Genomic DNA, 27519 nt, shown 5'->3' with positions numbered 1-27519 from the left:
ATACAAGACACCTGTCCTTGGTTCCCCCAAGAAGGGACCATTGATATAAAAAGATGGAAAAGAGTAGGAGATGACTTACAAGATTACTACAGAACTTTTGGGCCTGAAAAGGTTCCCGTTACAGCCTTTTCATATTGGAACTTGATCAAGGAATTGATAGACAAAAGAGAGGACTACCCACAAATAGTGGCGGCAGTCGCCCAAACGGAAGACTTATTAAAACAATCCTGTTCAAAACCCGATCTCTGAGAACCCCCGCCGGAGAAAGAAATAGATCTTATTTCCTTAGAAAGTGATGATGAAGGAGCCAAGGCTCCTCCAGCAAAGGGCACCCAGGAGGTTCCTTTGGCACAAAATAAAGAGGAGGAGGGGGCTAAATGTTCCTCTGTAAGGAGGAAAAGTTTGCAGTGCAGTACAAAGCCTAAAAAGTTCCCAGTGAGCAGGGAACCGCAAAAACATGATAATGAAAATAATCCTGATCCCTCGGAGGTGGACTGGGGCGAAATAGAAGAGGAGGCAGCAAAATATAATCCTGACTGGCCTCCATCTGTCTCATACCCTCCTCCCTATAACATGGCTTCCGCACCCTCGGTAATGGCGGCCATAGACCCTAAAGAGGAACTCAAAGAAAAAATTGCACGGCTTGAGGAACAGATAAAACTTGAAGAGCTGCATCAGTCCTTAATTGCTTGGTTGCAAAAGATAAGAACGGGGAATGAGGGCATGGCAGATCTGGGGAATGACTGAGAAAATGTCCGCCCACCTCAACGGCCTGGGCAACATGTCCCAAAAGGGAAAAAATATATATCTAAGGGAGAGGTTGCTTCCCTTGTGGAGGCTTTTCCAGTAACCGAAACTACCGATGCACAGGGACAGGCTTGGAGACATCACAATGGGTTTGATTTTACCGTTATAAAGGAACTAAAAACAGCTGTCTCGCAATACGGGGCTACTGCCCCATATACTATGGCCATCTTAGAATCTGTGGCTGAACAATGGCTCACTCCAGTAGACTGGAACACCCTGGTCAGAGCAGTTCTCTCAGGAGGGGATCATCTGCTCTGGAAATCAGAATACTATGAAAACTGTAGGGAGACGGCCAAAAGAAATTTCCAAGCGGGAAATAACTGGGATTTTGACATGTTAACCGGCTCCGGTAATTATGCAAGCACGGACGCTCAAATGCAGTTCGATCCCGGGCTGTTTGCACAAATTCAGGCAGCTGCTACCAAAGCTTGGAGAAAGCTCCCCGTTAAAGGGGACCCAGGAGCTTCACTCACTGGAGTCAAACGAGGGCCTGACGAACCATTCACGGAGTTTGTCCACAGGCTCATGACCACAGCCGGAAGGATTTTTGGTAACGTTGAGGCTGGTGTAGATTATGTTAAACAACTAGCTTTTGAAAATGCCAATCCGGCCTGTCAGGCAGCAATTCGACCGTATAGAAAAAAGACAGATCTAACAGGGTATATCCGCCTCTGTTCGGATATCGGCCCCTCATATCAACCGGGCCTAGCAATGGCGACAGCCTTTAGTGGACAAACAGTAAAAGATTTCCTCAATAATAGAGATATGAATAAAAGGGGCTGTTTTAAATGTGGCAAGTTGGGGCACTTCGCAAAGGACTGCCGGGGGGGCCCCCAACAAGAACGCCGAAACAAAAACTCCGGGTATCTGCCCTAGGTGCGGAAGAGGGAGACATTGGGCCAATGAATGTTGGTCCAAAACCGATAGTCAGGGAAACCCTCTACCACCCCTGCCGGGAAACGGGAGGAGGGGCCAGCCCCAGGCCCCGATACAAGCTTTTGGGGCAGTAAGCTTTGTCCCGGCCAGCAGCAACAATCCATTTCAGACCTTAGTAGAGCAACCCCAGGGAGTGCAGGACTGGACCTCTGTTCCACCTCCCACACAGTATTAACTCCTGAGATGGGAGCCCAGGCTCTGGGCACTGGGGTCCACGGTCCCTTGCCCCCAGATACTTTCGGATTGATCCTTGGAAGAAGTAGTGTTACTATGAAGGGTCTACAAATCTACCCAGGGGTAATTGATGGTGACTACACTGGGGAAATTAAGCTTATGGCCAAAGCCGTCAATAACATCATCACCATTCCCCAGGGAGAAAGAATAGCACAGCTAATATTACTGCCATTAGTCAGGACTGATAATAAAAGCCAGCATCCTACAAGAGGGCCTGAGGGCTTTGGGTCTTCAAATGTGTATTGGGTACAGCCTATTACTGACCGAAAACCCACCCTAACCTTATGGTTGGATGGTAAGTCATTTACCGGATTAATAGACACAGGAGCTGATGTGACCATTATTAGGCAGGAGGATTGGCCCCCTAATTGGTCCACCTCAGAGACTATGACTAATCTTAGAGGAATTGGACAGAGTAATAACCCTAGGCAAAGTTCTAAATACCTCACCTGGAGAGAGAAAGAAAACAACTCAGGCCTCATTAAGCCGTTTATCACACTTCAATTACCAGTTAACCTCTGGGGCAGGGACCTGCTCTCCCAAATGAAAATTATGATGTGCAGTCCTAATGATATAGTTACTGCACAGATGTTAGCTCAGGGCTATAGCCCTGGAAAGGGGTTGGGGAAAAAGGAAGACGGCATCTTGCAGCCTATCCCAGCTTTGGGGCAGTTAGACAGAAAGGGCCTTGGAAATTTTTGATTTCGGCCATTGACATACCTGCACCCCGTAGGTGCGCTGATCCCATAACTTGGAAATCAGACGAACCTGTCTGGGTTGATCAATGGCCCCTGGTTACCGACAAACTGATGGCTGCCCGGCAGTTAGTGCAGGAACAGTTAGAGGCAGGGCACATAACAGAAAGTTCCTCCCCCTGGAACACCCCTATATTTGTCATTAAGAAAAAGTCTGGCAAATGGAGGCTGTTACAGGATTTAAGAGCTGTAAATGCCACCATGGTACTCATGGTGGCGCTCATAGGGGTGCTACAGCCAGGGCTACCTTCTCCTGTAGCAATTCCTCAGGGATACTTTAAAGTCATCATAGATCTAAAGGACTGCTTTTTTACTATTCCTTTACACCCTGCAGATCAGAAAAGATTCGCTTTCAGTGTACCATCCACAAATTTTAGGGAGCCCATGAAAAGATATCATTGGAAAGTGTTGCCCCAGGGAATGGCCAACAGTCCCACATTGTGTCAAAAATATGTAGCTGAGGCAATACAGCCTGTCAGAGATCACTGGAAAGAAATGTATATTATACACTATATGGATGATATCTTGATTGCAGGACAAATAGGAGAACAAGTCTTGCAATGCTTTGCCCAGCTCAAACAAGAGCTGACAACGGCCGGGCTACAAATAGCCCCCAAAAAAGTACAGTTACAAGACCCATACACCTATCTGGGCTTCCAGATTAATGGACCAAAAATCATTAACCAAAAGGCTGTCATTCGCAGGGATCAATTAAAGACACTCAATGATTTTCAAAGGCTTCTAGGAGATATAAATTGGCTCCAACCTTATTTAAATATAACCACAGGTGAACTAAAGCCCCTATTCGATATTTTAAAAGGGGACCCCAATCCTAGGTCTCCCAGGTCAATCACTAAGGAAGCACAGAGCGTGCTCAAGCTGGTGGAGGATGCCATTGCTGCTCAGTTTGTCACTAATATAAATTATTCTCAGCCCTTGACGCTTATTCTTTTCTTTTCTTTTCTTTTCTTTTCTTTTTTTTTTTTTTTTTGAGACAGAGTGTCGCTTTGTTGCCCAGGCTAGAGTGAGTGCCGTGGCGTCAGCCTAGCTCACAGCAACCTCAAACGCCTGGGCTTAAGCAATCCTACTGCCTCAGGCTCCCGAGTAGCTGGGACTACAGGCATGCGCCACCATGCCCGGCTAATTTTTTTTTTCTATATATATTTTAGTTGGCCAGATAATTTCTTTCTATTTTTAGTAGAGACGAGGTCTCGCTCATTGCTCAGGCTGGTCTCGAACTCCTGACCTTGAGCGATCCACCCGCCTCAGCCTCCCAGAGTGCTAGGATTACAGGCGTGAGCCACCGCGCCCGGCCCCTTGATGCTTATTCTTTTCAATACAGCACTGACACCCACTGGCCTATTCTGGCAAGAGGATCCCATTATGTGGATCCATTTACCCTCCTCTCCCAAAAAGGTATTGCTACCCTACTACGATGCTGTAGCAGACCTGATTATTCTAGGAAGGGAAAATAGCCGTAAATACTTTGGTATAGAGCCCTCAAAAATTATACAGCCCTATTCCCGGCCACAGATTCCCTGGCTCTTGCAAAATTCTGAGGCATGGCCAATAGCCTATGCCTCCTATGCTGGTGAGATAGACAACCATTACCCGCCAAACAAGATTGTCCAGTTTTGCAAGCTACACGCCTTCCTGTTCCCCCGTATTGTTAGTACAGAACCTCTGGAAGATGCATTGCTGGTATTCACTGATGGGTCATCTACGGGGATCGCTGCCTACACCTTTGCAGACAAAATAGTTAAATTCCAGACCAAATTTATCTCGGCTCAATTGGTGGAACTGCAGGCCATAATCGCTGTCCTATCAGCTTTTCCAGACCAAGCGCTCAATGTTTACACAGATAGTGCTTATCTTGTTCATTCAGTGCCTCTCCTAGAGACTGTGGCCCAAATCAACCATGTATCAGAGCCTGCTGCTTTATTTTTACACTGCCAAAGACTCATTCAAAAGAGAACAGCCCCCTTTTTCCTAGGACACATTAGAGCCCATTCAGGCCTACCCGGGCCCTTAGCCCAAGGCAATGAGATAGCCGACGCTGCCACAAGAACCGCGGCCCAGTCAATCAGAAGGCCTGCAACAAGCCCAAGCCGCTCATGCATTACATCACTTAAATGCTCAGTCTCTACGACTAATGTATAAGATAACCAGAGAGCAAGCCCGTCAAATTGTTAAACAGTATGTCACTTGTGTGACCATTTGCCAGTTCCCCACCTGGGAGTCAACCCTAAGGGCCTCGTCCCCAGCCTGATCTGGCAGATGGACGTCACCCACTATACAGAGTTTGGTAATTTAAAATTCATCCATGTATGTATAGATACATACAGTGGATTTATATATGCTACCCTTCAGTCAGGAGAAGCCACCAAACACATTATAGCACACCTCTTACACTGTTTTTCTGTCTTAGGAATTCCCAACCAAATTAAAACAGACAATGGTCCTGGCTATACGGCAAAGGCTTTTCAAGAATTTTGCTCTAAATTACAAATAAAACACGTCACGGGAATTCCGTACAACCCGCAGGGCCAAGGAATGGTCGAACGGGCTCACCTGTCCTTAAAAACCACCTTTGAAAAAGTAAAGAAGGGAGAATGGTACCCCACAAAAGGCACCCCTAGAAACATTCTGAGTCATGCTCTCTTTATTCTAAATTTTTTAAAAATTGGATGTCCATGGAAAATCCACCGCGGACTGCTTCTGGCATCCTGAGTCTCAAAAACAATTCGCCATGGTTAAGTGGAGAGATCCATTGGATAATACGTGGCATGGCCCAGATCCAGTACTGGTTTGGGGCAGGGGCTCGGCCTGCATTTTTTCTCGGGAGCATGATGCGGCCCGATGGTTGCCGGAACGGCTGGTAAGACAAGTTGACTATAACAAACAATCCAGGGACGAGGCCTCTCCCTGAGAATATCCTTTCTCTCTTATTCCAGGGATGATTCCTGTCAGGATGCTCCTGTGGCTTACAATCCTGCATACCCAATGTCCAGAATCATCAGAGACAAGATTAAACAACTACAAGACGACCTAGAACGGCGAAGAAAGGAGATGGCGGCCAACCCGTTCTGGACCGGATTAAATGGACTCTTACCCTACCTCTTACCGTTTTTGGGTCCCCTCATTACCCTACTGCTCCTCCTTACAGTGGCACCTTTGCTGTTCAATAAGCTCATGGCATTCATCAAACAGATTGAGGCCATTCAGGCTAAGCCTATACAGGTCCATTATCGCCTTGAGATGAACGAACGGGGTGGTTCATGCTTGTCTTTAAATAAGATATGACACATTGTCAGCCACCTCCCTGTGAGCTGGACTGGACAGCCAAAGACGGGTAAGACTGGGTCTAGACCACACCAACCTAAGACAGGTCTTAGTCGCTCTGAGGACTATCGACCAATGACGGGTACGGGTGGTTTCTTAAGACCTGGCAACCTAAGACAGGCGCAGTCCCCGAGGGAATCCTCTCGGCATTGAAAAAATAAAAAAGGGGGACCTGTCCGGAGCCTTGAGGCCCGGCTACAGCATTGCCTCTGATGCCTGAGCTCAGTAGTTTTTCACTCTATAAGCAGCAGCACAGTCAGTTCCATGGTGGGAGGAGCTGACATTTCCCGCCTTACTCAACGGCCGCTTTGCAGTTTGAACTTACCCCGCCTTTTCTTTTCCCGCCTTGCTGACCTATAAAACCTGCCACTCAGCACACAATAAACGAGACTTGATCAGACTCCAGTCTTGTCTCCATTTCTCGCGTCTCTTGTCCCCCCAATTTCCACTCCCTCTTCCAGGGTTTGCATTGACAGTCCTGCGGGTCGGGACAGTTACCTTAGGCATAAATCAAATATAATAAATAGGATCTCCCAAAATTAGTATAAACTCTAATATTTTCATCAGCTTCCTCAGATAGATGCTTAGAAGCATTAAAAAAAGAATCACAGAACGTTAATAAAAGAAAAAACCTTAGAGGTCTAGTGCAAACCACTTGTTTTATAATGGGAAAACGAGGCCCAGAAAGAGTAAATTGCCATGCCCAGGTTCTTACAACTAGTTACAGACCTGAAACTCTAAAGTCTAGACAAAGACTCTCTCTCTTTTCAAGATTATTATACTTACTTTCAACAAGCTTCAGAAAACTAGAATCTTATATTATTCTTTTACCAATATTTCTGTTTATGATTTTAAAAAAGAATGTGTTATCTACAATAGCAGAAATGAAGATGCAGATGGTTTGATGAGCCTCCTGAGTTCTGGAGCATAAAATGTTTAAATAAATTAATCAATTACAGAGGACTCTTACTAGTGCAGTTTCCTAATCTGAACATCACACCAAGTCTTTAAGTGATAATTTAGTACTATTATCCATGCTTATGAAATCATTCTCATAGAAAATATTAGGGTTCCAATTCCTCTGATTGAATTATAAGCCAAAAATTTACGCAGTAGGTCTAAAATCAATTTTATTATCCGCAATGAGGTATCACAAGATCAAAGGAATAGTCTACACATATACTCGCTGTCAAGTTGGTACTAACTGATCAACACTATGGTGCTCACATGGTAGTGATACTCTCCAGGGATTAGAGGGTTGGGGGGGACAAACTCACAACTAAGGGTCACAGACACGGTGAACATTGTAGAGGGGAAGGGCATGCCTCTAAACCTCGCTTGGGTGAGGCAAAGTCATAAAATGTAACCAGAAGATATTTGCACTTCAGTGTTTATTGCAGCATTGTTCACAATGGCTAAATTATGGAATCAGCTTAAGGGTTTATCAAGGGATGAATGGATAAAAATGATGTGGTGTATGTATACAAAGGAATATTATTCAGCCATGAAAAAGAAGGAAATTTTGTCATTTGCAGAAACATGGATAGATCTGGAGGACATTATTTTAAGTGAAATAAACCAGGCACAGAAAGACAAATATTTCATTTTCACACTCATATATGGGACCTAAAAAAATTGATCTCATGGAGGTAGTGAATAGAATGGTGGCTACTAGAGATTGGTAAGGGTGGCAGGATGGGATAATGAAGAGGTGTTGGTGAAGGGGTAATTCTGTTTAATAGAAGGAAGAAGTTCTGATGTTCAGTGGTACAATGGGGCAACTATAGTTGACAATAGTTTTTTGTATTTCAGAATAGCTAGAAGTTTTTAAATGCTCCCAACATAAAGCAATGAGGAATGTTTTAGGTGAATCTTGTCCCAGTTACCCTGATTTGATCATTGTATGTTATGTGCTTGTATCAAGATGTAACATGTAATCCATGAATATGTACAATTATTATGTATCAATAAAAAATAAAATAAAATCAATTTTAAATATAGTTGTGAAATTTAAGCACCATAATATTTCCAGGGATTTAATTGAACAAATATGTGAAACTTTCTCGTACATTTGTTATAGTATTTTTTTAATCATGAAAAAATATGGAAAATGCAAAAGATAATACTAGAATCCTTCATATTAACATTTTCAACGTACTTTTCTTTATCTTCTTTGAAACTTAAAATAGGCCTGTAATACAGGGACAGCAAATATTGTATTTTATAGATAGTGAAACTGGGACCCAGAAGGTAAACAACAGGGGTTATATGCTAGGGCTAGAACCCAGGTATCCTGACTGTCAAGTCAGCGTGCTTTCCCTTATACCATGCCAACTGATGTAATAAACTAGGAAATGGTTTAAAGCTGTTGTTCTGGAGTAATCTTGGACGAAGACATTACTTAATAAGGAGGAACATGATAATCTCATGACTGCTTATGCATAGTCTGTGATTCTCTATGAACCCTGCACTACTGAAAGCTTAGATTCAAGGAGATTAAATATTAAATAAAAACATTATTACTTTGTACTTTACTTATTTTAGTCCCTTTTGTAAGAGCTTTACATCTATAATTGATACTAGTCTCCCCATTTTATAACCGAGAAAACTGATGCACAGAGAGGAAAGTAACTTGCCAAAGGTCACACAGTAAATAAATAGAAGTGCTGGGATTTGAACCAAGTCATCTGGCTCCAGGGCTTCTGCACCCCAGAGGTGTACTGCCTCCTTCAGGGGGCACCTCTTCTCCATGGAGCAGGCTGAGGAGATCCTTTCATTCTGGAATTCTCTCAGAAATGGATCCCTACACAGGACTGAAAGCAAATTTCCACCAAGGAAGTCCTATTTGAAGAACTAAAAGCCAGAATTTTTTCCTTTGTCCAGAGGGCTGAGAAAGCTTAAGCTAAGTGATATGTCTTTTTAAAAAGAAATCAGATAAGATTTAAAAATTCATTAAATTCTTTTTTTTTTTTTTTTTTTTTTGAGACAGAGTCTCACTCTGTTGCCCAGGCTAGAGTGAGTGCCGTGGCATCAGCCTAGCTCACAGCAACCTCAGACTCCTGAGCTCAAGCAATCCTCCTGTCTCAGCCTCCCGAGTAGCTGGGACTACAGGCATGCGCCACCATGCCCGGCTAATTTTTTTCTATATATATTTTTAGCTGTCCATATAATTTCTTTCTATTTTTAGTAGAGATGGGGTCTCGCTCTTGCTCAGGCTGGTCTCGAACTCCTGAGCTCAAACGATCCGCCCACCTCGGCCTCCCAGAGTGCTAGGATTACAGGCGTGAGCCACCGCGCCCGGCCTAAATTCTTTATTGTTATGATTGATTGATTATTTTGTATCTACTAATCTTTTAGCTAAATTTGCTCCAAAAGAAGCAAATTTTGGTTTCTTCTAAATCCTAGATCCTGGATTGCAAAGTATGTGCATATACAAGTTTCATGGTGTGAGTGATTGGTGAGCATTTGCATTACTGCTTTTGCTCTTTGGAAGGTGTTATCATCTGCATCTGCTTTAAATAAAGTTAAACCCATATTTGGAAAAAAAAAAAAACATTAGTGAAAATTGCTTAAGAAGAGTTTAATGAGGGCCAGATGTGGTGGCTCATACCCATAATCCCAACACTTTGGGAGGCCAAGGTAGGAGGAACACTTGAAGCCAGGAATTCAAGACCAGGCTGGGCAACACAGTGAGACCCCATCTCTACAAAAATTTTTTAAAAACTAGCTGGGCACGGTGGCATGTGCCTGTAGTCATAGCTACTCAGGAAGCTGAGACAGGAGGATTGCTTGAGCCCAGGAGTTCAATGTTATACTGAGCTATGATCAGGCCACACTGCACTCCAGCCTGGGTGACAGAGCAGGGCCCTGTCTCATAAAAACAAAAAGACTTTAATGAATTAATTGGAACATTCACATATATAAGAGTTTTATAACAACAATGTTTATTACTAATTTGAGGCAACCACGATGTATTAAAATGACATACCAACCTTATTGCAATTCCTATTTTTCCAAGACTTAAAATCCTAAGACACACAAGTCAGCCTATAATACAAATATATTTTCTTTTCTTTTTCTTTTTTTTTTTTTGAGACAGAGTCTTTGCTCTGCCCAGGCTAGAGTGCTGTGGCGTCAACCTAGCTCACAGCAACCTCAAACTCCTGAGCTCAAGCGATCCTCCTGCCTCAGCCTCCCGAGTAGCTGGGACTACAGGCATGCGCCACCATACCCGGCTAATTTTTTCTATATATTTTTAGTTGGCCAGATAATTTCTTTCTATTTTTAGTAGAGACGGGGGGTCTCACTCTTGCTCAGGCTGGTCTCGAACTCCTGAGCTCAAACGATCCGCCCGCCTCGGCCTCCCAGAGTGCTAGGATTACAGGCGTGAGCCACCACGCCCGGCCCAAATATTTTTTCTTGTTATCCCTTTGCACATTCATCTAATTCTCTGTCTACTCCAGGAAGGGAATAAATAGAACAATAAAGTTGCAGAAGACTTAAGAGCTGAAGCCTTCATAGATTGTGTTCTTACCCTGGAAGAATGTCAGCAGGTAGTATGAAAAGGAGAAGATTAGTCAGAAACATAAACATATTAGTGCTACTAGCAGTTTTGTCCACCCAATTTCTCTTTGGAATATTTTTGTGCTCAATTCCTTCTGCTTCTAAAAAATTTGTTGTAGAGAGGTAAGTATCAATGTCATTCATTTAAGAACATTTCTACATTAAGGGAGAATATAATGTTAGGACTCTTGTGCACAAATCTGGTGGAACAAGTTATCTTGAATACTCAATGGCAGTCAGTGATGACTACTTCACTACTGGTACAACAGCTGACAAATGGAGGAAAAATTAATTAACAAACCAAAACAACTATTTAAATGAAACAGAGGCTGGGGCAATTCCACTCCTAAGCAGGCAACATAAAGATCTACACACACACACATGCACACACACACACACACATTACCCCCAAAGTTACCAAGAACAATGTGCTATATATGAGAAGGAAAAAAAATGCTATTTGAATGTTATTCAGTGCTTAACTTTGCTTTTTATATGGTAGGGATCATTTATTTATTGGTTTTGTCTAAAAGTTATTCATATCACACTATAAAAGATCACTTAAAGTTCACAAACCAGAAAGTACCCGATCAATGCATATTAAAATAGGTACTTGGCAAATGTGGTTTATAATAGGTAGTAATAACATTACTTATTAACTTCAAAGGTATTCTTTAATATTCATTTCTTATTGATGGAATGAATAAAATCAGAGTTCAGTCCTTGGTGCTCTTTTTTGTTCCTTCCCCCTAAGGTGATGCCTCTATTAAGATAGCTTCAGTAATCACCCCATCGCAAATGTTTCCATCTCATCTCAAACCTTGATTTCTCTCTTCAATCCCAATTTCACAACTAACTTCAAATGTGCTTTTCTACTTGGATGTTAATAAATCATTCAGTTCAATACATCCATGGTCCTGGCATGACAGTTGGTCTAAATGTCATATTTCTGTTAAAGATACAATATTTTCTCCAAACCACCCAGACTCAGATCCTTTGGATCTCCCCACAAACACACACATATCCAGTACATCACTACATCATGGCAATTCATCCTGTATGGTGTCTTTTGTCCATTTTCATTTCTAAAATTCTCTAAGCTCTTAATCATCTCATGCATGGACCACTGTGATTGTAATGATCTAAATGGACTAACTCCCTGGCTCTAACCAGTATATTCTTCATACTGTCACCAGATTGGTATCAGTTAAATGCTGTTTTCAGTATTTCCCTCCTCTACATACGTACATACATAATTCCTTAACGCTAACAATAGTAGGGCTTCAACTTGTTTAGGTGGCAAAGTCCTTGGAAATCATTGTTGTCTTTGCAGAACAAATACATTATCTTAGTATCCTTAAACAAACATATCTCACTTATTGAGCTTAAATATATAATTGTGTGTTAGATCAGATACATTATTTTACACTAAACACTAGCATGACAAGCTATGGCAGCTGCCAAAGTTTGTTTCTCTTAAAAGTATGGAAGGAGCCAGGCATGGTGGCACATACCTGTAAGCCCAGCTACTTGGGAGGCTGAGGCAGGAGGATCACATGAGCCCAGGAGTTCAAAGCTGCAGCCTAGGCAACATAACAAGACCCCATTTTGAAAAAAAAAGAAAAGAAAAGAAAAGAAAAGAAAAAAGTATAGAAAAAAACTTTCTAGAGTTTCCTCCATTTCACCCAACTGTTATATTGTCTGTCTCCCAAATAAATCTTGCATTTTACCACATGCATGCCTTAATATTATGCAATTGACAATACTCATTCCCCTCCACTTAATCTATTTTAATGCTGCCCATTTACTCTTCAATACCAACTCAAATCCTAACTCCTGCATGAAGTATTCTCAGATCACTATCATCATTCATTCCTTTCAACCCACTGCAGACACAGTTTATGGTATTAGAAGCAATACAGTATAATAGTTAAGAGCCAAGACTTTGGAGTCAGACAGATTTGGATTCTATCACTTATTAACTGAGATCCTAGGGAAGTTGCTAAACCTACCTCACTAACTTCAGTCTCCTTATCTATAAAAGACAAACACTAATATTTACCTACCTTTCAGAATTGTTTTGAGGATTAAGACAACGTACGTAATATGATTATGTTTTGGGATCTCCAAGACCACCCACACATTCAGTGATTTGCTAGAAGGTCTCACAGGACTCAACATATAGCTGTATTCATGGCCAAGGTTTATTACAGTGAAAGAATACACAATAGGATCAGCAAAGGAAAAGGACAGGAGTCTAGAGAAATTCATACACATACTACTTTATGCACTCTTCCTATTGTGAGGGGGCATAGTTGAGTATGCTCATTTCTGCAGCAACAAAAAAATGCAGCAACAGGTATATGAGTTTCTGCCTTAGGAAGACCTTTAGAGATTTGGTGTCCAAGGTTTTCATCGGGGGCCGGTCCTAGAGGCACATAACAAAATTCCAGACTCTCAGAAGGAAAACAGGTGTTCAGCATAAATCACATTTGTACCAACAAACTAGGCAAAGTGAACTATTTACCAGTTAGGGAACAGAGGGAAACCAAGTTCCCACATACCAGCCAAGTGCCAACCTTGCAAGCAGGCCTTTCTAAAGATAGCAGTGGTCTCATGCCTGTTATGTTAACTTTATTTTGTACAATTTACCACAGTGCTCATATAAGATAATTACACATATGAATTATGGATACCATTACATTTCAATACCATTCATCAGCTAACGTTTTCCATAAAACAGGTATAGTTGTGGGCAGAGAAGGATGAATGTGAATATCTCTCTCTCTCTCTCTGTGTACACATACACACATACATGCATACATATAATATATGTATGTGTCAGGGCAGTGCTTCTTAAAATGTATTTTATGAAAATGGGTTCTCTGGTAAAATTGTTTTGGGAAATGTTATATATTATTTCCTTTCTTGGAAATTCTCAATTCATATTAGCACATTAAAGTAATTAAGAGGTTATACGGTGAAGAAACCAGTTTTTATATGATCGAATCCCACATTTTGCATTTGACCATGCAATACTTATTAACTCCTTGCTGATAATTTATGAAATGCTGTGCTAAGGCCTACAAATGTGTCCACCAATCTTGGCCAAATGGGAAAAATATGAAATGCCAGCAAGTATTTATTGAAAGAGCGCCATTAGAGCTACAAATAGGAAATCACCTGTTTCTGTGATAGGCAATAAAGTAACAAAACCACTAGAAATAGGTGTGGAGCACCCTATCTTTGTAAACGTGGCCCCATGAGTTATAAAAAGAAAGAGAAAATAAAAATTCAGTTCCTACTTAAGAAGACATTATCTTTTTTATATTAAGTCTGGTTTGGAACTGATCTAAACATTTTAAGAATAAGTTAATTTAACAGAAGTACAATAGTCAGATACTCTCCTTCCTATCTGCTAAATAATACTTTCTGGCTTCCAGCATAACAGAGTGAGGAGGTTAACAAATCTGCTCCCTCAAAAACAGTCATAAAATGGGACAAAATTCAAAAACAACCATTTTAGCACTCCAGAATTTGCCCAGAGGCATACAACAAAATCAGAAGCATTTATTGATGAAAATTACTGGGCCAGGTGCAGTGGCTCATGCCTGTAAATCCCAGCACTTTGGGAAGGTGACGGGGGAGGATCGCTTAAGGCCAGAAGTTCCAGACCAGCCAGGGCAGCATAGCGAGACCCCCCCCCCCCCAATCTCTAAAAAAAAAAAAAAAATTAAAAATTAGCTGGGTGTGGTGGCACCTAGCTGTAGTCCTGCTACTTGAGAGGTTGAGGAGGGAGGATTGCTTAAGCCCAGGAGTTCAAGGCTGCAGTGAGTTATGATCACACCACTGCACCCTAGCCTGGGTGACAGAGCAAGACCCTGTTTCTTACAAGAGAGAGAGAAAAAAATAAAAAGAAAGAAAACTACTGAACTTTAGGTAAGAACCATGCAATCTGTGGTGTTTTGCACAGGGCTATTCCCATCACCCCCACCCAGCTCTGTTGCCCAACAATTCTACTGAAATAGGGAAGGCTAAGGAAACAATAAGTTTTGTTGCTGTTGCTGCTGCTGCTGCTGCTGCTGCTGCTGCTACCATAGAAGAATCACTTTATTTGGAACTTTAGAAGCAGGAATTCCATCAGTCTGAAGTTAACAGGGAGCTCTAGGAAGTAAGACAGCCATAGGAAGCTTGATAAATTCTCCACATATCTTAGGTTGACTGGATGGTTCTCTGACCATAATGAAGTACAAATTAGTAAAAAAAAAAAAAAAAAAGATACTGAGTATAAATCTCCAAACACTTGGAAATTAAACAACACATTACCAAATAATCCATGGATCAATGAGGAAGTCTCAAGGGAAATTAGAAGACATTTGGAACTTTAAAAAATCATTTAGGAGGTCAAAGAATCCAAGAATGGAATGCAGAATGTGACAAAAGAATCTACTGATATTGCCAATGTATGAAACAACCTCATATAAGGGGATAAGGGAACAGGTGAACTGTATAACTTTGGAAATGAGTGACACCTGCAATACTAAAAGAAACTGTACATAAGCACTGTATTCTAGTTGATAAAAGTGTTTCCCACTGGGGTATGAGTTAACAATTCTGAAACTACTATACTTGTATAATGAAATTGAACAATTAAGTAAATGGCAGGAGGATGGTGAGAGTCAGGTTTCTCACTGCTGGAATAAGAGGTTATAGATAAGAAGAGATGGGTAGAATGATCCATGTGGTAATGGATTAGAGTTGGAGACATCAATATGAATGCAAATTTACTTTAGTATGGATACAGATGGCTACATATAGAAATAGTCATGGTGTGTGTGTGTGTGTGTATACATATATGTAGTTCCTTATCTATCAGGCAAGAGGGCCTAGAAGCAATGATACCTCAACCACTCAGATTTTGGTTTCTTTTCTTTTCTTTTTTTTTTTTTTTGAGACAGAGTCTCACTTTGTTACCCTGGGTGGAGTGTAATGGTGGTATCAGAGCTCACTGCAACCTCCAACTCCTGGGCTCAAGGGATCCTCCTGCCTCAGCCTCTGCAGTAGCTGGGACTATAGGTGCACACCATGACGCCTGGCTAATTTTTTCTATTTTTAGTAGAGATGGGGAGTCACTATTGCTCAGGCTGGTCTTGAACTCCTGAGCTCAAGCAATCCTCCCACCTCGGCCTCCCAGAGTGAGATTTTGGTTTCTAATACAATTTTCCAATAAAAGAAATGAGGGTTCCTTATGAAAATGGCTGCTTCTAGGAAAATAAGATGATCCTGGAGCATCTTATAGTGCCAGAAAGTAAGAAAGTGTTCAAAACTAAAAATTCTACAAATTACCTGACCAGTACTCCTCAAAATTGTCAAGGTCATCAAAAAGAAGGAAAGGTTGGAGACTGTTAAAGCCAAGGGGAGCCTAAGGAAACATGACCACTAAGTATAATACGGTATCCTGCATGGCATTTTGGGACAGAAAAAGGATTTAAGGTGAAAACTAGGAAATCAAAATAAGGTTTGGACTTTAATAATAAATGTATCAAGGTTGGTTAATTAGTTGTGACAAATTTATCATACTAATGTAAGACATTAATAATATGGGAAACTGGGTGTGGGATACATGGGAATTCACTGTACTGTCTTCACAATTTTTCTGTAAATCTAAAACTGTTCCCCCAAAATAAATCTTATTTAAAAAAAAAAAAAACAGGAGATGCAGCTACAGTGGTGCTTACAGGAAAATTTATGGTATTGAATACTTACAAAAAAAGAAAGGTCTCAAATCAATAATCTAAGCTTCCACCTTAAGAAAATAGAAAAAAAGAGCAAAATAAATATGAAACATGTAGAAGGATAGAAAATAATAGAAGATCGGAAATCAATGAAATTTAAAACAGGAAAACAATAGAAAAAGTCAACAAAAGCAAAAACTGGATTTTTGTAAATATCAATAAAATTGATAAACCTCTATCAAGACTGACAAAGAAAAAAAGGGAAGACACAAATTACAAACACCACAAATGAAATGTGTGATATCACTACAGATTCCCCAGATATTAAAAATAATGAACTCTAAACATAAAAATTCAACAATGTAGATGAAATGGAACAAGTCCCCAAAACCACAAACTACCCAAACTCACTGAACATGAAATAACATAACTTAAATAATCCTATAACTACCATTAAAGAATCTGCAGGCCGGGCGCGGTGGCTCACACCTGTAATCCCAGCACTCTGGGAGGCTGAGGCGGGAGGATTGTTTGAGCTCCGGAGTTCAAGACCAGCCTGAGCAAGAGCGAGACCCCGTCTCTACTAAAAATAGAAAGAAATTATATGGACAGCTAAAAATATATATAGGAAAATTAGCCGGGCATGGTGGCACATGCCTGTAGTCCCAGCTATTCGGGAGGCTGAGGCAGAAGGATTGCTTAAGCCCAGGAGTTTGAGGTTGCTGTGAGCTAGGCTGACGCCACGGCACTCTAGCCAGGGCAATAGAGCGAGACTCTGTCTCCAAAAAAAAAAAAAAAAAAAAAAAAAAAAGAATTTGCAGTTAAAAACCTCCCCCAAAAGAAATCTCCGAGCCCAGATAGTTTCACTGGGAAATTTTGCAGACATTTAAAGAAGAATTAATAGCAATTAAACACAAACTCTAGAAAATAACAAAGGAGGGAGGAGATAGACTTTTAAAAATGCAGAATAAGGGGCTGAGCGGATTTTCTTGTCTTTGAAAACAATAAAAATATGGGCAAAACAACTAAAACCAACCATTTGAGAACTCAAACAATTATTCAAAGCCACCGAACAAAACTAAAATTGTCTGTGCAAGACAAACTACTGAAACTACTGGTGTGTCTGAAATTTTAAGTTGGGGCAATTCCCATTCCCTCTTCCTTCGCAGCTCAGTGTTTTGGTAGCCAAAAGCCAGCAGCACTGCAGACAATGGAGAGATCAGACTTCTTTTTGAGCTCCCTTAACAGCACCATCCTGGGTGCATAGTCAATATTATGCAGCAACCTGGAAAATTTTCCACTCTCCAGTGTGGTGGGTATGTGATTTCACTCAAAGCTGCACTCAGCTGGCAGTGGAGGAACATACTGGGGTGGAGAGTATGGGGCTACCTGCAGGGCAATAATTAAACAATGAGAAAGTGCTGGCAACAACTCACCTGTTGTGATTTCAGTTGGAGCAAACAAGAACCTAGTCTAGAATTAAAAGGGAATTCTGGGAGAACTAGATGACTATAGGAAACCTTGAAAATCTCTGACATATCCCTGGGAATATAAAAGTCTGGCATGCCCAGGAAAGACCTGAGAAGGGAGAAGGCACCAGTCACTCACTTCTGGTTGACCTTGAGTTCCTAGGCAAGCAGGAAGCAAAAAGTTGTCTTGTCTGTCTGAAGTTTGAAGGTGTGCCTTCTCACAGAGATTCCCTTGGAAAAGATATCCAGGCAAGGCATTTAATGAAATCTTCTGACCAATCACTGGCTCACTAACTAAATGGTACCGACCCAGGTGTGAGCCTTAGGAAACCAGGCTTTTAAAAAATGGAAACAAGGCTGGGCACAGTGGTTGATGCCTATAATAGTGCCTGTAGCACTTTGGGAGGCCAAGGCCAGAGGAATGCTAGAGGCCAGGAGTTCAAAACCAGGCTGGGCAACATAGCTAGACACTGTCTCTACAAAAAAATTTTAAAAATTAGATGGCCATGGTGGTGCACACCTGTAGTGCCAGCTATTCAGGAGGCCGAGGCAGGAGGACTACTTGAGTCCAGGTGTGAGAGGTTGCAGTGAGCTATGATTGCACCACTGTAATCCAGCCCAGGAAACAGAGTGAGACCCTGTCTCTAGATAGATAGATGGATAGATAGATAAATAAAGAAAATAAAAACAAAAATTTTTAAAAATCTAGCAGGGGATTCAATGGCCATACACTATAGAGAATACTAAATTAGGAAAATCACTAAATAAATCAGTGGCAACAAGAAAAACAATAACAAAAAAATATGGCAACAACAAACCTTGAGGGGTAGAAGAATCTATTATTAGAGTTGTTATATTATCTAAAATGTCCAGTTTTCACCATAAAATTAGAGACACGCAAAGAAACAGTAAAGTATGACACATATATAGAAAAAAAGGTGGGGGAAGCCAACAAAGTATCCCGGAGAGGGCCTATATTTTGGACTTAGTAGACAAAGCCTTTAAATCAGCTATTATAAATACAGTTAACCCTTGAACAACACAGGTTTGAACTGCGAAGGTCCACTGATGTGCAGACTTTTTTCAACCAAACGTGGATTGAAAATACAGTATTCCTGGGATGCAAAAGCTGCGGAGGGCCAGCTTTTCATACATGATTGCCTGTGGGACTTGAGTATATGTGGATTTTGGTATACACAGGGAGGTCCTGGAACCAATCTCTGCATATGCCAAGGAACAACTGTAAATTCAAGCTTAAGGAAATGATGCCTAAAAAATTAAAGAAAACTGTGACAATGATGTCTCACCAAATAGAGAATAGAGGTACAAGTTATATTTAAAAAACAAAATAGAAATTCTGGAGCTGAAAAGTACAATATCTGAAGTGAAAAATTCAATAGAGGAACCCAAAAAGAGATTTTGGTTGGCAAAGGAAATAATCAGCCAACAAGAAAATAGATTATTAGAGAAATTCACTCTGAAGGACAGAAAGAAAAAAGAATGAAAATAAAAATGAACAGAGCCTCAGAGACTAGTTGGACACCATCAAGAATGACAAATATGCAAAACAGGAGTTCCAAAAGTAGAAAAGAAAGACAATGGGGCAGAAGAAAATTAGAATCAATAATGGCTCCAAACTTTCAAAATTGAAAGACAAATATTAATCTACACATTCAAGAAGCTCAGTGAAGTACAACTAGAATAAACTCACTGAGATCCATACCTAGGCACTCATAATCAATTGAAGAAAGTAGAAGACATAAAGAAAATCTTGAAAGAAGACAAATAATAGGCTTATCATGTACAAAGGATCTTTAATAAAATTAAGAGCTAACTTCTCATCAGAAACCATACACGCCAGAAGACAATGGGATGACATCGTCAAAGTGCTAAAAGAGAAAGACTGTCAAGCAAGAATCCAGCTAAAACCTATTTCAAAAATAAAGGAGACCCACATACAAAACTGCTGTAAACTCCTTGAGGGGATAACCTTCTCTTAACAGTAACGGACATCATACTCTGCATGTAGTTGGAGATTATTATGTTTTAGGGAAATGAGTAACAGTTTTTGGCAGATGAATTTTAATCTACAGAAAAAGAAAGAAGAGTGCCTTACGGGAAGTGTATAATAGTTACTAAACTGTGCACCATCTTTTTGAAACCAACTGTTCAGTTGTAAGAGTTCAAAGGTGGATAAAAGCAACTCTGTACCAGAGCAGATGTGGATAAGACAAATAATTCAATTAGATTTAGAAACAACCAGTTATAATGGCAAAATAGCCAATGTTCCAGATTTACTTTTTTGTTTACTTTTTCGTTATTTCAGGGACCTAATGTGAAATATCAAAAGAAAAAATTTTGCTGTGAAATTGATTTGAAAAATGGAAGATGAGAACATGCAAAAGGAATTTTATGATTTCAGTGCTCATTCTAATAACTAGTTCTTCTTGATGACTGGAATACAAAGAATACCCTAAAATCTAAATTTCCATTGAACCAATTCCATTTTTAGAATAAGGCCTTTCCTGAATATGCCATGATTTTGATTTCTGCTTTTGTGAAGATCAGAATGTAATCTTTATTATTTTATATTATTTCCTAAAATCCTGGAAAGTCTAAATCTAAATGGTTTAGATTTATTTCACAAAAGTGATTTTATCTTTTCACATTTTCAGGTGTCTTATGGCATAAAATGGAACTGTATTAATGGACTTACTAAGCAAAATATTTTTGTTTCTTTCAATTTTGTATTTTTCATTAATTTTTCTATCAATTTTATGGTAGAAAGGAAGCATCTATTTTCTTTGAGAGAAGAGTTTTAAATAGCTAGCTATTTTAGAGTTCCTATTATAATAGGGTTCTACTTGTAAATAATTAAAGGAATTTAACCTGGGCTAGAAGAGGAGGTATTAAGAATAACAGATGTTTCTGTGGTTTGGAAGCTGTCACAGTGGTGACACACTTGAATTGGAAATCGCCAACATTTTCTTCTTATTCCCTAGTCACCAAATAAAACATGGGCATGCTTTTTCATATCTTATGTTTTTATAAGTTGAATTATACTAGGCCTTTTAACAGCCTTTGATTCAATTTAAGCTAGTTCTCTATGTCCTTGCTTTTAAAAATATTTCATAAATGGAAAAAAATGAAAACATTTCTAATAAATAAAAACTGAAAATTCATTGCTAGTTGACCTGCCATACAAGAAATACTACAGGGAATCCTTCAGGATGAAATAAAAGAATGCTAGACAGTAACTCAAGCTGACATGAAAAATAAAGCATACTGTTAAAGAGAACAATATAGGAGAATATAATATCGAGTATAAATGTACTTTGTGTTTATAACTCTTTTCCTATCTGATTTGAAAGAACTGCGTAAAGCAATAATTATAAAACTGTGTTGATGGGCTTCGAACATGTAAAGATATAATGTGTATAACAATAATAGTACAAAGAAGTAGAGAGGGAATATATATATGTGCATGTGTATATTTACATACACATATCTATATTAAAGTTTTGTATACTGTTGAAATTAAGTTAGTGTTAATCTGAACTCGACTGCTTTAAATTAAGAAGCTAATTTTAATCCCCATGGCTACCACAAGAAAATATCTAAAAATTATAATAATAAAAGAAACAAGGGAATTTATATGTTATACTAGAAAATATCTATTTTACACAAAAGAAGGCAGGAATAAAGGAACAAAAATGTCATAAGACATATAGAAAACAATGAGCAAAATGGCAGGCATAAATCCTACCCTATCTATAATTACATTAAATGGAAATGGTTATAATGCATTAATCAAAAGACAGGGATTAGGCCGGGCATAGTGGCTCATGTTTGTAATCCTTGCACTTTAGGATGCCAAGGCAGGAGGACTGCTTGAGGCCAGGAGTTCAAGACCAGCCTGAGCAAGAGCAAGACCCCATCTCTACAAAAAATAGAAAAATTAGCTGGGCGTGGGTATATGTGCCTGTAGTGCCAGCTACTCAGGAGGCTGAGGCAAGAGAATCGCTTGAGCTCTGGAGTTTGAGGTTGCAGGGAGCTATGATGACACCACTGCACTCTGGCCCAGGCGGTAGAGACCCTGTCTCAAAGAAAAAAAAAAAAGAAAAAGAAAAGAAAAGAAACAGAGAAAGAGACAGAGAGAGCCTGACAGAATAAATTAAAAGCACGATCTAGCTATATTCCTTAATAAACACAGTTCGGATTCAAAGACATATACATTAAAAAATACATTAAAAGTAAAAGGATGGAAAAAGATAAAGCAAACAAGCAGAAACCAAAAAGAAAGTTGGATTAGCTATACTAATAACAGAAATATACACTAATATCAAGAAGACATAATAATTATAAACATATGTACAACTAACAACTGAATTCCAAAATACATGAAGCTAAAATTGACAGAATTGAAGGGAGAAATTCAACAATGGCTGGAGACTTCTATAACCTACTTTCAATAATTGACAGAACTAGACAGAAGATCAACAGGGAAATAGAAGACTTGAACAGCCCTATAAACCAACTAGGTCTGGCCGGGCGCGGTGGCTCACGCCTGTAATCCTAGCACTCTGGGAGGCCGAGGCGGGTGGATCGCTCAAGGTCAGGAGTTCGAGACCAGCCTGAGTGAGACCCCGTCTCTACTAAAAATAGAAAGACATTATATGGACAACTAAAAATCTATATAGAAAAAATTAGCTGGGCATGGTGGCACATGCCTGTAGTCCCAGCTACTCGGGAGGCTGAGGCAGTAGGATCGCTTAAGCCGAGGAGTCTGAGGTTGCTGTGAGCTAAGCTGACGCCACGGCACTCACTCTAGCCTGGGCAACAAAGTGAGACTCTGTCTCAACAAAAAAAAAAAAAAAAAAAAAAAAACCAACTAGGTCTAACAAACATATATGGAACACTCCATACAACAACAGCAGAACACATAATTTTTTCAAGTGTACATGGAACATATTCCAGGAAGGACCATAGGCAATGAAAAAAAGCCTCAATAAAATCAAAAGGGCTCAAACCAAGTATGTGCTCCAACACAATGGAATGAAATTAAAAACCAACAAAGGAAGGAAATTTGAAAAATTCACAAATATGTGGAAGCTAAACAACACATTCCTAAGTAACCAATAGTTTAAAGAAGATATCACCAGGGATATCAGGAATGACTCTGAGGTGAATGAAAAGGAAAACACAAATTACCAAACTTACGGATGCAGCTAACCAATGCTTAGAGGAAAATTTACAGTTGTAACTGCCTAAATTAAAGAAAGATCTCAAATCAATAACACAGCCTTCCACCTGAAGAAATTACAAAAAAAGACCAAACTAAACCTGAAGGGTAGAAGAAAGGAAATAATAAAGATTAGAGTGGAAATAAATAAAATAGAGAATAGAAAAGCAATAAAAAAAACTCCCAAAATTGTTACTTTGAAAAGATCAACAGAATTGACAAACCTTTAACTAGACAGAGAGAGAGAAGGCTCAAATTACTAAAATCAAAATGAAAGAGAAGACATCACTATCAATCTTACAGAAATAAATAGGATTATAAGGAAATACTATGAAAAACTGTATACCAAAAACTTAGATAACTTAGATGAGAGGGTCAGATTTTTATATAATTGCAAACACTGAAAGTGACTTAAAAGTTAATCTTAACAGACCTATAACAAGCAAAGAGATTGAATTAGTGTTTTTAAAACTTCCAACTTATAAAACCAAGACCCAGATAGCTTTACAGCTGAATTCTACCAAGCATTTCAGGAAGAATTAACACCAGTTCTTCCCAAATCCTTGCAAAAAATAGAAGAGGAGGAAATACTTGCCAACTCTGAAAACAAAACCAGACAAAGATATCACAAGAAAAGAAAATCACAAACCAGTATCTCTTAGGAACACAGACACAAACATTCTCAGCAGCATACTAGCAAACCAAATCCAGCAACACATAAAAGTATTACACACCCTGACCAAGTGAGATTTATCCCAGGAATGCAAGAGTGGCTTAATCAGAAATTCAATTAATGTAATACACCATGTTAATAGAATAAAGGACAAAAATGACACAATCACTACAATAAAAGCATTTCACAAACTCTAATGCCTTTTCAGGATTAAAATGCTCAACAAACTAGGAATAGAACTTCCATAAACTGATAAAGGACATCTATGAAAAACCCATAGTTAACATGATACTTAATGGACAAAGAATGAATGCTTTTCCCCTAAGATAATAACAAAGACAAGAAAAATTTCTGCTTTCAACTCTTTCATTAAACATTTTACAAAAGCTTCTAGCCAAAGCAATTAGGCAAGAAAAGGAAATAAAAGCGTACAGATTAGAAATGAAGTTAAACACTATTCATGGATGACATGATCTTTTAAACTGAAAATCCAAAGGAATCCACTAAAAAAAATTAGAAATAATAATTGAGTTTAGCAATATGGTAAGATATAGGTCAATAAACAAAAATCAATTGCATTTATATATGCTAGCAATGAACAATCCAAAATTAAATTAAGAAACCCCATTTATAAAAGAAGCAAACAGAATATAATACCTAGTAACAAATTTAACAAAAGAAGTTTAAGACTTGTACATTGAAAAGTAAAAATGACTGTTGAAAGAAATGAAAGACAATCTAAATAAATAGAAAGACATCCTGTGTTCATGGATTGGAAGATTTTTAACATTTCAGAGATGACAATAGCCCTTAAATCGATCTACAGATTCACTATAATATCTATCAAAATTCAAATTGTATTATTTTGCAGAAATTGATAAGCTGACCCTAAAAGTCACATGAAAATTCAATTTACCCAGAATAGCCAAAACAATCTTGAAAAAGAACAAAGTTAAAGAACTCACTTTACAATTGCAGAACATACTATAAAACTATAGTAATCAAGACAGTGTGGGATCAGCATAGGATAGACACAGATCAATGGAATAGAATTAAGAGTCCAGAAATAAATCCATACATCTATAGTCAACTGATTTTCAATAAGGGTTCCAAGATCACTTAATGGGGGAAAAGAATAGTCTTTTCAACAAATGGTGCTGGGAAAACAAGATATCCATATCCAAAAAAATTAATCTGGATCTCTAACTCACACTATATATACAAACTAACTCAAAATGGATCAAAGATCTAAATTTAAGAGGTAAAACTATAAAACTCCTAAAAGAAAATATAGGAATAAATCTTCATGACCTTAAGTTAGGCAGTGGAATTTTAGATATGACACTAAAAGCACAAGTGACAAAGAAAAAACTACATTAGATTTCATCACAATTAAAAATTTTTATGCTTCAATGGATACTATCAAGAAAGTAAAAAGACAACCCCAGAATGGGAGAAAAAACATTTGCAAAATGACTTTATATTTGTGAAATTATATCTGCTAAGGATCTAGTACTCAGAATATATAAACACTCATAGTTCAATAATTTTTCTACCTCCTCTCCAATACTTGTTACTGTCTGACTTGTAAAATCCAGTCATTATAAATGGATGTGTGAAGGTGTATCTCATTGTGCCTTTGATTTACAGTTCCTAAATAATGTTATGGAACAACTCTTTAAGTGCTTATGAGTCTCAAATATCATTTTTGGGAAAATGTCTATTTGAATCCTTTGTCCATTTTAAAATTGGATTATTTCTCTTTTATTGTTGAGTTTTTGAACCTTCAGGTACTGCTGGTGGGACTGTAAAGTGATGTAGCTGCTTTGGAAGAAGGGCCTGGTAATACCTCTAAAGATTAAACACAGGGTTACCATGTTGTCCAGCATTTCCACTCCTATGTATCTATCCAAGTGAAATGAAAACATATGTCCACATAAGAACTTGAACACCGATGTTCACAGCAGCATTACTCATTATAGCAAAAATATAGAAACAATCTAAATGTCCAACTACCGATGAATGGATAAATAAATTGTGGTATATTCATACAATGGAATATCATATGGCAATAAAAAGAAATTAAGTACCAATGTATGCTACAACATGGTTAAACTTCATAAACACTATGCAAAGTGAAAAAGACCTCAGTCATAAAACACCACATATTGTATGATTCCATTTGTATGATGTAGCTAGAGAAGGCAAATCTACAGAGACAGAAAATATATTAGTGACTGATTAGGGATGAAGGAAGTGGGAGAAAATGGAAGAGTTATTGCTAAAGGAAATGGGGCTTCTTTTGGGGGTGATTAAAATGTTCTAATGTATATAATACATTTTAATATTATTCAGCAGTAAAAAATGAAGTACTGATACATGCTATGTTTGACCCTTAAAAACACTGTAAGTGACAGAAGCCAGTCACGAAACCACATGTGATTTCATTGATATGAAATGCTCAGCATAGGCAAATCTATAGAAAGAGAAAGCAGATTTGTGGTTGCCTGGGGTTTGTGGTTGGTGCAGGGTGAGGTGGAGGAGCTACAATGGGGAATGACTATTGATATGTACAGGTTTCTTTATGGAATGTTAAAAATATTCTAAAATAAGATTGTGATGATAGCTATATAACTGTAAATTATACAACTTAAATGAGTGAACTTTATGGTATATGAAATATATCTGAATAAAACTGTAATTTTTAAAAACAGAATTAAAAGTAAAGGAGCAAAAGAAGGAAACACTTTCCAACTCATTTACGAGGCAGCTTTTCCCTGATATCAAATCAGAAAAAGACAGTATCAAATTAAAAAACATTTAAAACAAAAGAATGAAAACTCTAAACTAACATACTTCTTGAACTTAAACTAATAAAGGGCATCTACAAAAAACTTACAGTTAACATCATACTTTATTATGGTCAAAGACTGAAAGCTTTCCCTTAAGAATAAGAACAAGGCAAGGATGTCCAATCCCACTACTATTTAATATCATACCAGAAGTTTTAGCTAGTGTAATAAGACAAGAAGAAGAAATAAAAGACATTAACAGCTGGGTGCAGTGGCTCATGCCTGTAATCCCAACACCTTTGGAGGCCGAGAAGGGAGGATTGCTTGAGGCCAGGAGTTCAAGACCAGCCTGGGCAATACAGTAAGACTCCATCTCTAAAAAAAATTTAGCTGTGCATGGTGACATGCACCTGTAGTCTCAGCTACTGAGGAGGCTGAGGTGGGAGGATCATGTGAGCCCAGGAGTTTAAGGTTACAGTGAGGTACAATCACACTACTGCACTCCAGCTTGGGCAACAGAGCAAGACTCGGCCTCTAAAAAAAAAAAAAGAAGAAGAAGAAATAAAAGGCATAAAGATTAAAAAGGAAGAAATAAAATTTTCCCTATTCACAGATGACATGACTGCCCACTCAGAAAAATCCCAAAGAATCTATAAGAAAACTCTTAAGTAAGTTTAACAAGATCTTAGGCTATAAGTTCGGTATATAAAAATTAATATCTCTCTAGCAATGTTTGATTGGAAACGTCCCCAAAATAAAAGAAATCATTAGGTATAAATATAACAAAGCATGTTATTACAAAAACATAACAAAGAAGACGTTAAAAAATGGAGAGACATCCTATGGTTATTGATTGGAAGACTCAACAGAGTAAAGATGTCAATTCTCCCCAAATTGATATATAGATTTAACACAATTTTAATCAAAATCACAACAGGATTTTTTTTAGATATAGTCAAGCTGATTCTAAA

General features: G+C 38.7%; 1 protein-coding gene across 2 annotated transcripts in view; it reads right to left on the bottom strand.

The window, feature by feature from the left end:
• Positions 1-27519, bottom strand: part of WNK3 (WNK lysine deficient protein kinase 3) — a 134902-nt gene that overhangs the window by 5655 nt on the left and 101728 nt on the right. The window contains exon 21 of one of the 2 annotated variants that reach the window (XM_069463747.1): positions 26504-26533. The exons of the other annotated variant lie outside the window; for it this stretch is intronic. Coding sequence (XP_069319848.1) covers positions 26504-26533 — 30 coding nt within the window. The remainder of the gene's footprint in view (positions 1-26503; positions 26534-27519) is intronic. 2 annotated transcript variants of the gene reach the window in all.

Source organism: Eulemur rufifrons, chromosome 30 (assembly GCF_041146395.1).
Source record: "Eulemur rufifrons isolate Redbay chromosome 30, OSU_ERuf_1, whole genome shotgun sequence".
In the NCBI taxonomy this organism is placed as follows: Eukaryota; Metazoa; Chordata; class Mammalia; order Primates; family Lemuridae; genus Eulemur; species Eulemur rufifrons.
Note: the sequence above shows the minus strand (reverse complement) of the source record. Positions and strands in the feature narration are given on the sequence as shown.